Source organism: Netta rufina (genome assembly GCF_964035555.1).
Source record: "Netta rufina genome assembly, chromosome: 5".
In the NCBI taxonomy this organism is placed as follows: Eukaryota; Metazoa; Chordata; class Aves; order Anseriformes; family Anatidae; genus Netta; species Netta rufina.
This window is the reverse complement of record NC_140128.1, coordinates 4,085,880-4,099,523: the sequence shown is the minus strand read 5'-3', so window position 1 is coordinate 4,099,523 and position 13,644 is coordinate 4,085,880. Positions and strand designations below refer to the sequence as shown.

At 35.2% G+C, this 13,644-nt stretch overlaps 1 protein-coding gene across 1 annotated transcript in view; it reads right to left on the bottom strand.

The window, feature by feature from the left end:
- Window positions 1–13,644, bottom strand: part of INSC (INSC spindle orientation adaptor protein) — a gene marked incomplete at both ends in the record, with an annotated part of 118,381 nt that overhangs the window by 41,773 nt on the left and 62,964 nt on the right. Inside the window, one exon of the mRNA XM_084288381.1 lies at window positions 9,835–9,960. Coding sequence (XP_084144507.1) covers window positions 9,835–9,960 — 126 coding nt within the window. The remainder of the gene's footprint in view (window positions 1–9,834; window positions 9,961–13,644) is intronic.

The following is a 13,644-nucleotide window of genomic DNA, read 5'->3' as shown; positions in this document are numbered from 1 at the left end:
AATGAGTCACAAAAATCATGAGTAAAACTGAGTCATGAAGCCTGTAGCAGAATGGGTCAGTTAGACTAGTGTATCTAATTTCAGCAGAGATTTTGTGAGAGAAGCTATCTAATGCATCTATCTCCTTGAATAAGTATTTTCACCCCGATCTCTCCTCACACTTCATTGTGGCTACATCTAAGCTATTTAATGTACAATATAGACACATTCAGTACATGTTTACGTGTGCATTATCACAAATGTAAGAATGCAATGCAACAACTTCCTGCTGATAGAAAAAAAATTATGAAAGCTACTCATCTACATCTTTCTGCAAGGCTATGTTTTTCCAGTTTCTTTTCTGCCTCTATCAGGGAGGAGAGGAATGTTTGAGGTCCAAAATAGCTCTCTCCTTGCACTCTTCTTAAATGCTTCAATTGATTCTCATTAATCTCTGCCTTCAGTTTAGGAGCTGAGTAAGCTGCTTCTTTCATCTTAAAATTAAATTTGCTTGATAGATTATTATTATTATTATTAGGTAGGGAAAACCCACCTGTCATTAGATGCATTGGCTTATATTTCTTCAGACGTCATTCGTGGATCATTTGCTGCCCCGGTCATTGTCACTGCTTTAAGGATTATTTTGAATCCTTACAGAAAAATCATCATCTAATGATTTCCAAATTATGTTTCATTTATAAAATTCTCTTAACATTGTGACTTTTGAAACATAAATCTATGGCTATTTGGAGTGCTTTAAATAAAATACTTAGTGAAATATAAAATCAATAGATAGCATAAAATACTAACATAACTGACTACAAAAAACGATGTGTAAATTATATGGGAACCAAACAAGTGCAGAGTGGGAACCTGGCACCAGCTCAAATCTTCAAAATGAAGTTGGAGGGAATAGCAACCTACAGGCATTGCTCCAATTTGATCTTGCACGGTGAAGTGTTCACCTCAGTGAGTTGGCATAGTCTGGGGATTTTCCTTTTCAGTTTTCAAAATGTATTTCAATTAAATATTTTTTAAAACACAAAGAAAAAAAAAAAACTCTCTTACTCTTCTGCACGTCAGCTAAAACAATATAGATGTATAAACAGACAGGACTGAGGCATAGATGAGAAGAGGTTGTTCCCCTACAGTGACTGAATCTTATGGAGAAACCAAAGGCCTGAGTACACCTAATTTCATTATCTCACATTTTATGTGAACAGCATTCTGGAACTGGACAAGATACAGCACAGCAGTGGCAAGATTTGTTCTGAGCACATTATTGATATCCAAGTAAAACTGCGATGCCTCATCCTGATCAGCTCTTACCAAAAAGATGATAAAACCCAAATCAGGCAGGGCTGCTTGGCTGCTATGATTTATTTATTTATTTATTTGCATGTGGACTTATTACCACAGACCTATACTTATGGAATACACCACTAGAAGCAAAGGGAAGAAAACCTAATTCCATAGGTGACATGGAAAGATCCGCACTAGAGGCAAAAGCCTTAAAATGTTCATTGTTGAAAAAAAAGCTTTCCTTTTTATTATCAATTTACAGGTTGCTTTATATATAAATTCATAGTCTGCCTGCTGCACCTCTATTGAAAAAGCAGAGAAAGCTTGTCAAAAAGCTCTTTTTGACCTGACTCAAAGTTTTGCTTTGCTCCTCAACTCTACGTGTTCAATGATTTTCAAAAGAATGTTTATTCTGTGAAATTTATTGCAGCCTGAACAGACTAGTAGACATGCATCTCTTGACATTTTAAACACGTAGTTGTTCTCTTGCTGTCAATGAAATTACATGCTAAAGGCTAAGTGCACATGTATATGTTTGCAGTCTGGACCATGCATGATATCTAAATGATCTACTGAATAACAAAATCTATCAACTAAACAACAGCTATTCACCAACTTCTTAGCCAAGTCTCAGATTGTCCTACTTTACCAGTATTATCAAAATGTTTATCTTCTTTAGTGGTATGCTTTCTGACTCCTTTCTCCCTCTCCTGAAATCTATAATACGATTAAAATGAAGCAAGGTTTGTAACAAGAGGCAATACCTTTTATTAGAACAACTGATACATATCTCACTAGACCATCAGGGCTACAACCACACAACCACTATAATTTAATTAGTCATTTTAACACAATTGGAAAAATTGTAGTGACCTCAGCCAAAGCATTTGTGCATACTTTTCTCCTACAGAGATCAGGCAATGTCCCACAATCCTGCACTAACACGTCTGTCTTTATTCAATTCCATGACTCTCACAGAAGTCTGTCAAAGGAAAAAAAGCTTGTTCATCTCTCTGCATGATAAAATAGGTACTAACTTAAAAAAAAAAAAAAAAAAAAAAATTAACCTGCCACATAACTGGCAAGTTTTCAACAGAATAAAAAATACTGCAGAGATTATCTGAGAGTCTTTCTTTCAAGATGATCTTTTCATGCTGTTTTTCAACATTCAGAAACATGTCCCTTCCATGAATTCCAAAACATTTTACCCTAGAACTGCAGCATTGTGTATCTGCGTATCATTGTGTATTATTTCCCCCCCGAGAGTTTTTTGGGAATTGTCAGATTCTGCAATGACCTAAGAAGTCTTACTGCACTTCCCTGGTATTGTGCTGAAAGAATCTACATTTACTAATTATGTATATATAGCTGTGTAATCAGGAGGTAAAAACTGAAACACCACCTAATATATACAAAGCCAGCAGTTGAGAAAGGGCAGTTCCTGCACTCTCAGATATGATTTAATTAATCTTGCAGGGGCTTTGGCAGAAATATAATTTGCCAAACCCAGCACATTTTTCACTGCCAATTAATTAAACAGCTTTACTAAGAAGTGTCCAGTAAATTAAAGAGCTGCAAGCCCAGAACTTTACATTATCTAATTTTACCACAAACTCAGCTACTGATATTTCAGTAGCCTTTCTATGCCCTTTCAATATGCCTTTTTGATAATCATGAAAATCTATGTGAAAATGAGATTTTGAAACTTGTTTTCCACACTTTTCCTTAGGGCTGACATATTTCTGTCTCATTGTAGCTCCTAATTCTCCTCCTATGACCTGCACAATTACTCAGTGACAACAGCAAGACACAGTTCCCAGCTCCAGCTATCAATAACATCAAGTGTCAGTGTGCTCTGCACTGTGTGTCAAAAGTTGCTTGAATTAGTCTTCAAAAGGCTCTGAATCTTGACAGAAGAGGATAAGAGCAGAAATCTCTTTATCCATTCCTGCTTATTATTTGCAATTTCACAAGCACGACTTCAAAGTCTGGCTACAAATGACCAAGGAAGGTGAGCCAAAACAACATTGTTGCACACAAGAAGTGCAATATGTATAACAGAAGACATGACTTTTCAGCTACAGGACTGTAAGAGGAATGCATTGCTTGTACTCTTACCATCTAAATCATCTCACATGCTCTTAGCACATGAGACAGTGTTATGTGATTTTAAGCATTCAGAAAGCCTCTTCCCATCCATGAAGATTCACGTTTTTCTTGTAAACAAGTCCTGTCCTGGAGAACAAAGAAAAAGTAATATTCCCTTCATAAAACAGTGTTAAGAACATGCTTGAGAACATGAGCCACGAAAAACTAGAAAAGGATTATAACTTTCCATGTTACTATGCTTTTTTTGGGGGGGAAAGATACAAGAAAAGGGCCCTTTAACAACTTACCTACTTTCGAATGACTTCTAGAAATCCTTAATTTTTCCCCTAATGTCCTGCCTTGCCCTGTCTCACTCAGGAAACAAGATAGCATGAAATGAGAATTTCTATGGACTAAAGCTCAATTATAAGCTCTGATTTAAAAAAAAAAAAAAAAAAAAAAAAAAAAGAAAGAAAAAAAAGTCCTGATCTTCTAATCTTTTGAATTTAGCTCACTTGAGAATAAAACATATATGTAATTTCATTTTTCATAATTTTCATCATTTCATAATTTTAATCATTTTAATGGCCCATCTATTCCCTTGTCCTGAAACTAACTGTCTGCAAAAAATCTGAAATATCCATAAGAAGTTTTTACATGTTAATCTGAAAAAAAGACATTTTAACAAAGTTCCTTTCTGGGGAGTGAGGGAGACAAACATGTTGAGGCAAACCTCTGAACTTCCAGAGATATTCTCATTGCTGGAGATCATAGAATCATAAAGGTTGGAAAAGACCTCCAAGATCACCTGGTCCAACCACCCCCTACCAGGTGTCTTGTAATATGCCTGTAATAGGTCCTGTAATATGCCACTATATGCCATTAAAAAAAAAAAAAAAAAAAAAGTAAGGTTTCACTACTTCAGAGAAAACTGCACACTACCCTGCACTTTTTAAAAGAGAAAACCTGCAAGATAAACTTTTAAATCTAGCCATCTATGGGTCTGTCTAATCACTGGGAACATCTTACCCACCTTTCCTAAGAGCCCATTACTAATGTTTGGTTTCACCTGGTATTTTGCATTTGGAATATTCAAATAGGAAGGCGGTTATATAGCTCATTCCAATTAGGCAGATTTCTGATTTCTTGTGTGGTATGAAGTTATGTCTATACCATACCAGTTACTGGAAAAATAAAAACATGCAAGGTTGTGGAGCATTCACATGCTCTGACAATGAAATCCAAAAATCTATGACATGTAGGCCACCAGCTAACTTTAAAAGTGGTTAAAGGGTGACCAAAGCCCTCATAATCAAATCACTCTCAGTGATTTTCACTTGTCTCATCCTTCAGCTACACAAACCTCAGTTGTTTTAGCAGCTAAGAATTAATGCAACAGATTACTTCATTCAGCTCTAATCTCCTTGAGCTTTCAGTTTCAGATAATAGCGTCAGTCAAAACCACAGTAACTTCATTTCAGACTCAATATATATCAGCTCATATGCACCCAAAAGCTATAAACAAGTTGTATTTTTCAGTTCTGTAATAAATATTTTACTTATTTCCCAGTAAGAGCTCACTGACAAAAGTCCCTTTCTCATGATTGACAGACTGCATGCCTGTAACAGAAATTATTAGAGCATTGTTGTTCTTAAAAATCAGACTGGTTTCTTTGTGAACAATAGATTTTTGGTCACTCGTATTTAAGAAGTCTTCAAGAAATTTTTATTTTCCCAATCTCAAAAAATTTTACACTTTCCCCCTTCTTTAGATTCTTTTTCTGGAAGTAAGTCATTTGATTTAATGTGCTTTGAATAAAGGATTCAAAGCAATTTATAAACTATGTCTAGGCAATTTTACTTAAAGCACAGAAATAAAGGTTTGTTACTTGTTAAAGATTTTAAAAAAAAAAAAAAAAAATTATTAAAGTAACAACTGTTGCCACCAGTCTCTCTGGAATATCTTCTCTTAATGAATGGATTCCAGGTGCCTTGCTTTCTAAACTAATTTAAATAGTGCAAGCAAATTTACACTGCAGTATTAATTCATTTAAGCAGCTGCTTAAATTAATATTTTTGTAAATCATTATTTTTGTGGTAGTTACACCTTGATCTAGGCCCCAGCTGAGTTTCAGCTTTTTAATGTAATAATGTTTCACAGGCATAATAAAAATTGCAGCACATTGTACCGTTTTCTGAGCTAACTGCATTCTTTTATTGCAGCAGGAAGTTTACCTTTGTAAAGATGATGTAACTGATCTCCAGCAAAGAACATAAATTCAAAAGCTGTAGCTTCTAACACCAGTCAAGAAGCATTGTATAGATAGATGCAAAGCACAGAAACTGCCAGAGTCTTCAGCCTTTAGTGAGGCTTCGTATCAGCATATATACAGGAGACTCATTGTTCCAACAACTCTACAAAACAAGGACCTAATGCAACCTCAGGAACTGAAAGGGTTGAAGAAATCCTTTAGGCAAATGATGTGCTAAGATGTATGGTTGTTATTCAGATACCCCTTTTCCAAGAAAGGCTACTACATGTTAAAGGCATCTTCAAATTTTTGTCTTGATACTGAATGTGAATTTTAAAGTAGAGTTATTCATAATGTAAACTGCAAGATAAGATTATCAGACATACCAAGATAACGATTTTATTTACCTTAAGTTTCATTAAATACACATGTTAATCTAGCCAAACTCCATGCCTGCAACAGTCCTTCCTGCATGAGAATCCTTCCTACATGGAAACCAAGTTGACGTAAATCAAGCTGAGCTTTCAAAGCACGTTGTGCGTAGTCCAGATATTCTTCCCTCTAGAGACCTCAAGTGCACTTGTTGAGAACCAATCTCCTACTAAATCATTCTACTTCTGTCCTAAACATCACCAGGGCTGGATACACAAATAGGTCTGCATGTATAGTACTAACACTGTTCTTCAGTTTCCACTCATGCTCACCTCTCTGTTTTTTAGAGATTTTTTGTATTAACTATTAGGTCAGTGTTATCTGTAATATGTATGATTTTCTGTAGCATCCATTATCTGTACTATGCATCATCTTTTTGCTTAAATTCTAGCATGTGTGAACCAAGAGTAACCATCCTTTCCAATACGGTGAGCTTTCTCCTAAAAACTGTGTGTTCAAAGGCCACATGAAAAATAACAAAGCTCTCTTGGGTACAAGGACAGGTAGCTGAGGAATAATGAGAAGGATAAAAATTCTGATCACTTCTTACCTGTCTGGTCCTCTCTGAATGGGACTGCTTAGGCAGCTGAGACCTGAGAATGATCACTACTGGTGTAGCAGTGGATTAGTAAGTTAGCATGTACTGAACAAGTAGACGTTCTAAAGCAGTTTGAAGCAGCAACTACTATGTGTGGAACACAGGTTACATAGATCTCAATTTATTTACACACAGTGCTCAAAGTAAAGGGACTTCTTTGTTATCTGTCTACATTAAAAGCCTATTTTGTTACTGTTTTGTTCCTGAAGCTCTGTACCTCAATGTACAACAAAGTACATTCTGTACATTTACAGAAGTCAAAAAAGTACTTGTAAGTGGAATAATAACTATTATAAACTGGTATTTCAACCAACTGATTTTACATTACTGTAAATATAGCCAAGTAGATTCATCTGAAAAAGCTAGTCATCACAACAACTATGCAGTAATTGTAATTAGAGCAAAGATAAGCTTGTTTATCACAATGAAGTAATGTTTTTTTCAAGGGTGCTGTAAGAGAATAGTGCAGATATATATCTTTAAAGATGTGTGACTGGAAAGAACAATAATTATTCTTGAAAATTTTTGAGAAAAATATGCCTTCTTAAAATGGGCAGTTTTCTACATCTTTAGAAATGAACAGTCAGTTCATACTTTCCCTTAACTAGTTAACCAAGACAGTATTTCCACAGGAAAGCCAAAAATTCACTCAGGACAAATGGTTTAAACCCTGTATAGAAGTTACTCACATTACATCTACACTAATTATAGAGAAAGCTTAATATTCAGTTATCTTTAAATCCAGGAAAAATGTTAAAACTCTCTGCTTCCATTGCCTAGTAAACATCTTACTGACTTAATTTTCTCAATAACTGTCTACTTTAACACAGATGTTCTTGTTACCCTGCCTTGCTAGAAAACTGGCAAGATGAAAGAGCAGTGGATAAATAAACAATATTCCTAATGTCTATAGTAATTAAGCACTGCAATTACTTCAGAAAGTACACCACCTCCTTTTAGCCCACCTCCTAGATAAACTTTCCATTAGAAATGATAGCTCTTGCTGTTTTCTTTTAAGTAGCCTTCTAAACACTTTAAAGGCTGTGAAATCTAATTAAAAATACAGAAGGGAGTGAGGTGTTTTCTTATTGGTGGTGGTGGTGTTTGTTTTTAAGTTGTTTGGAAGTGGGCGGGGAGTGTTTTTTAAAATCTTGTATTACCTAATCTGAATTGCTTGAACGGCAAGCTTTATTTGTTTGAATGAAGTTTATCATTAAAAATCCAGTTCAAATTGCACTGATGTTTTAATGCACTAGGTGGCATAATGATATTCACATTAGAGCAAATTAAATGCTTCACTACTATCCGCATACATAGCTGAATAATAGAGGTAGCCCTTTTTGTCAGATAAGAAATGGTAATTTTTGTAACAACAGAAATGCTAATATTGATAATCCTCCTTTTTGTTTTTTGCAAGAGTACTTCACATTTTTAAAAGAATAAAATCATTCTTATTTAAAGACAATATTAAAACCCAGTGTGGTGTTCATGTCAAAATACTGGTCTTCTCGTTTAGTACGCTTTCCATTAATTCGCTATGATCAAAACATGATGTTTATTCTAAATACACATACAAGAATGGTGCAAAATAACAAAAAAATATTTCCTGCATGCTATCCTCCCTCATCTCTATAAACTGGCAAACCTGGGCCCTCATCAGCTGAAAGATATTTACAGATGACGTAGCATTGTGCTGGCCTGTGTTGTTCCAATTCTAGTAGCACTTGGAGGGACATTAGCTTCATTTAGAGAAAAGTTCTTTGTTTCTTTTGATGTGTGAAATATCCTATTCTCCCTGCAAGAAACCCAGACATGTACTGGACCAACTAAACATATGTATCCTAAGGAACACAATTTTAGGCAAAAAAGTTGACAAAGTGATATCCAAATAGTCCTGCTATGAATCTTTACCTGTTCAGTCAGATGAGTAGGGTTAATGTCCAGCCCCTCATATTCACAAAGATGTTCTAAGGACTGAATGCCCAGGTGAAAGTGAACTACTGAAATCAGTATTAAGGATTTCCATTAAAAAATCCTTTACACACTACTTCATTCCTGATTGTGACAAAGTTTACCTTGAGCAACTTTACTTGTGGCCAACATTAGAGCATATCAAAAGACATACAGGCTTGAGAGTTATCACTTTTTCTAGGACTCGTTTCATCAGCTTTGATATGGGTCACATTAAATGCATGTTGACACTGCCAGGAATTGGACCAGGTGAGTTTAATCAATCTTTTCCATCTCTAACTCTATTAATTCCACTATTATTTTGGACATAATGAAAGATCCTTTTAGACTGATTCTGGTGTCAGTCTGAACTAGCATTATGTCAAAAAAAATTTAGGTCATCTTCATTTACTGTAAGCTCAGAGACTTGCTTTTTGCTGCAGATGTTCTGCCATAGTTTGCTTGAATTCTGGGCGCTAAATTACAAGATACGTCAATGTAAAGTGGCAGTGAAATCATTTATCATTAACTTGAAGAGGCCATTATTCAGCTGTGGAAGATGACTGTTACATGAAATGCAGAAGGATGAGATCATGATTTAGTGACCAGGAGAAGTGTTCATTTTCCAAAACAGCAATATATAACAAGAGTGAGAAAGGAATAAAGTACAAGCAGTTGATACAATTTTATATGGATAATGTTTTGATGTTGTCCCTCATGGTTAAAATTGGCTTTTATGAGACTTGTTGCTGATTAGCAGACTTTTTTTTATTGGATGACTTCTATATCTGTCCCGCTTCTTTCTGTGAAATCACAACTCCCACAAGTTAGCTCAGTACCACAAGCAGATAACCTACCTGAGTGTCAGAAAAAGGATTAAAATTGGTATGAAGCTTAGAGTCCAGTAACTATTATTTCCACAAGTGTTTGGCATGTTGTTTTTTTTTGTTGTTTGTTTGTTTAGTTTTGCTTTGGTTTTGACGTGGTCACTAGCATATTTGACTACTTTATGAAATTATCTTCTCTTAGAAAGCCTTTTTGTGTAAACAGCTGAATAGGATAATGTTATTGCTGGGACTAATTTTGTAAAGACTGAAGATGTGTTCAGTACAGAAAAAGTGAGCATAGAATGAAGCACTGTATCAAATACCACAAAGTTATCAATTTCTAGAAGAGATTAAAGGTGGGACTTCTTTTTTTGATGCAGTCAGTAAAAAATGCTGAAATGCCTACCTTTTCCAGCTGGTGCATCCCTTCCTCTACACAACAAATGGATGCCAATGTTCTCAGTGTCTGGGGATAAAGGCATCTGAAACAATCTTGGCGACAGATCTTAAAAAGAGCAACTACACCTCCTTCCTGCGGGGGAAAAGCAAAAGTCATAAAAGCAGCACTGAATGCTTCTCTAGTATTTAAATGAGATTGTCATAGGGGGAGGGGTAGATTCCTTTAGTAATTTATCCAAATTAGCTATCATCAAAACACCAACAAAGAGGATATTAAGCTCACACAGAGAACTCAAGCTGATTAATGCTTATACACTTAATAATGAAAAAGTAATATAGCCTCAGTGGGAGGTGTACTTAAGTGACTGACTTTTACCAATTACAAGCACAATTTAAATTAAACTTGACATTCATGTGAAAATGACAAAGATTGGAGTGATATTTAATTGATAGTTCAACCATATGCTATTAGTTTAAAATAGATTTGTTAGCAAATATTTCACATTCCTCTACATTTCTGATACCCATGCAGTATTTGCCTATTGTTAAAATATGAAAGTGATCACGTGGCTGAAGAGCTACTGAAAATGTCAAAATAGGTGTCAAGTTATACGAAGATATGTAATCCATATACTCATCATCTAGCATGTAGAACTTATGTTCTTACACATTTTTCTTTAGATATGGCATATAAAAAAAAAAAAAGGGGGGGTGTATATACATCCCTATAGTAGCAAGCCTTCTTAATTTCCAATATAGCACATAAACATGTAAATATTAACGAAGGCCACATAATAAATGAAAAGATAAATATATACTATACATGCACTTCACTTTTTTGATGGATTGTGTTACCTAAAAATGTTATGCCATCAAGTAGACTACAGATACAATATATTACATACAAGCAAACACAGTGAAAAAGAAAGCATTCAAAATATTAATCACAGATGAAAGATCTTGGTCTAAAATATTCAGATTGCAAGACTGAAATAATTTTAAATGGAGTCATGGACCAAGCGTAATATACACTCTTCAGTTTAAGACTGCTTAAGTAGCATCTATATAAAAATATCTTTCAGATCTACTGGAATAATTTTTCTCCTAACAGTTTGTTATTTGGAAACTCAACGGGTTGTGTTGACAAAATCTCAGGAATACAATTCAGAACTATTTCCATATTTTTGTACTATCTCTGCTGGAATATAGTAGAGCATAATAGATTAAGCTAATCTGTTCGGTTTAACAAAAACAGATACCAATCTAAAATAAAATTAGAATTAGACAAAATTAACACTTCTATATTTTCAAGATAGAATTTTATGTCTTCGCATACATGTGTCATTTCTATGAAATCAGTGAAAATAGTAAATTTAGTAAGGCTTGCTAAGAGTAAAATTATTTGTGGAATTGTAGGAAGTGCACATATATCTGTTATTTTATGTCTTGTATTGCTATATATAGCCTGCTGCATGCAGACATTTCTTTTCAAATAAAAGGCAGTACACCAACAAGAAAAACTGTCATTTTTTCATCCACAAAAGGATATTGGTATTTCACCCATGTAGTAATTAAACTATTTATTAAAAATTATATAGAAAAGACCAAGTACAGCATCGTCCCCAAACCAGAGGTAATTAGGATTTCTTGAGTCTTACTGTTAGACTGAAAGTCCTCACAGTTTAGTGGGATCAGAGAAGATCTGATTCTCTAGTTTGGTTATAATAAGCAGAAGTTTGTGGATGACACTAGTAAAGCTCAAGTAAGATTGGCACATTAGCTTCAAGCTTTCTTTATGACAAATGGGTGCCTTGCTTTTTCCTCTGATGGACAGGAAGCGATTTATCACTGCATTTGTCAGGAGGAGATCCAAACTGCTTATTTTGTGTGCTGAATGCCATTACCAAGTTGTAAAATGTTGATCACAGGTAATGAATCTAGAGAGCTGTAAGCGAAATAGGCAGGAAATACTGTGCCTGACTCTGTGGCTTGTCAAAAGCACCCAGCTGCCCTAAACTTTACTGGAATCTCAGCATCCTCCAGAAATTATTCACCTTTATCTAAGTTTGTCACCTGTGCCTTTTGCAAGGATGACAGAACTACTCCATCTGATAGGAATAAATATAAGTTGGTCAAATGGGTAAACAGTTCCATCCAAAGAAACCTAACAGCACTGAGTTTTGCTTGCTTTGGAGCTTAACTTGCAGTACACCTTTCCAAAAGCTCCCAATATATCTAAGTGTGCTTTTATTTATCCTTTGCAAACTTTTGGTTAAGAACTGGAATTGCCAAAGTAACACATTAAACGTTGCTCTTCTGGTAATGCAAGTTTCATTCAGAACAGGCTTCGCATACTTTTTCAATGACAGGACAACTTGCTTTAATGTTTGATGACCTATTTCTCTCCTATATTGGATTAGTAGGAATTCAATTTCCTGGAGACATTCCTGAGATGCAGTTCAGAAGGACTAGCAGTAGATAACAAAATCACCTGAAATACAATTGCAAGTATGTGAGGGAGGTCATGAGTATAAAAAGTCACACTGTGCACGGGTTGAGTGAATAAAGAAAAAAGGCATCCAGCTCTAAGGAGTAGTATTTTGCAGGTCCAGCCTTACATGACTCAAAATACAGCAAATTCCCATCAAGCCTTTCCTTGGGATGGAGGACAACATTTGTTACTAGCTCTAAAGAAATTTTCTTAATATATACTTGCTAGAAATGGAACTGATATATAAATGATTTGCTGCACACCCCTATAGACCTCAAACATTTAGGCTCAGCTACTCCAAAGAAAGGTGTGATAAACAGCTATGGTATATTTGTTTTACTGCAAATAAATACTATCTGCATTTTTGTCTATCTCTCATTAGAGACTATTAATATACTATCTAGTCCAATAAAATTAGGATTACACTAATCGATCAGTGAAATAGATTTATGAATACTTTTTTTTTTTTTTTTTTCTGTATTACTCTGCCCCGCCTTTTATTTCAACTCTGAAACTCTCATTTTTAAGAATTCTTCTGGCTGTCATGGAGATTAATCAATTTAAAACCAGTCTACTTCAAACAATGCTAATGTTTTCTACAGGTGCTTAAGTACATGCAAAATTTGCCCATGGAAGCTGTGCATGCCCCATCCCTGGAAGTGCTCAAGGCCAGGCTGGATGGGGCTTTGAGCAACCTGGTCTGGTGGGAGGTGTCCCTGCCCATGGCAGGGGGTTGGAACTGGATGGCCTTTAAGGTCCCTTCCAATCCAAGCCAGTATGTGATTACTTTTATTTTATTTTAAGATCTTATGATCTCGTAAAATTCTCGTAAGAATTTTAACCAAGACAATAATTTGCAAGTTTTAAAATGAGAGATTCTGGGATCAAGTCTCACGGACATAATGCTATAAAGATTTTATGAATACACCCCTGCAATGGATGCAGCCCTAGACAATGATCCAAGTTAGTCACATCGTTTTATGCTTGTATGTCAGGAGACATGAGAGAAGGATTTTTAGGAACATTTGCTTCCAAATGTAGGAAACTGCTCCACAGGCAGAAGCTTGATTAAAACAGTTTTTTTGTGACCGGTAGTTGCTACAAATGTTGCACTGGCTCTTCCTCTCTTCGTTTTCTCTTTTTGCATTTAAAATATCTAAACTGATGGAGTTTCCATTATGCTGCCACCATCATAGACAACAGATGCACATGACATTGTTTAAAACTCACATCACATCATTGATTTTTCTTTTAGCTCAGAATTCAAGGATTTTTATTAACGTTATTATTTACGTTTCTTCTTTCTTCCTTCATTTCTTATGTTGT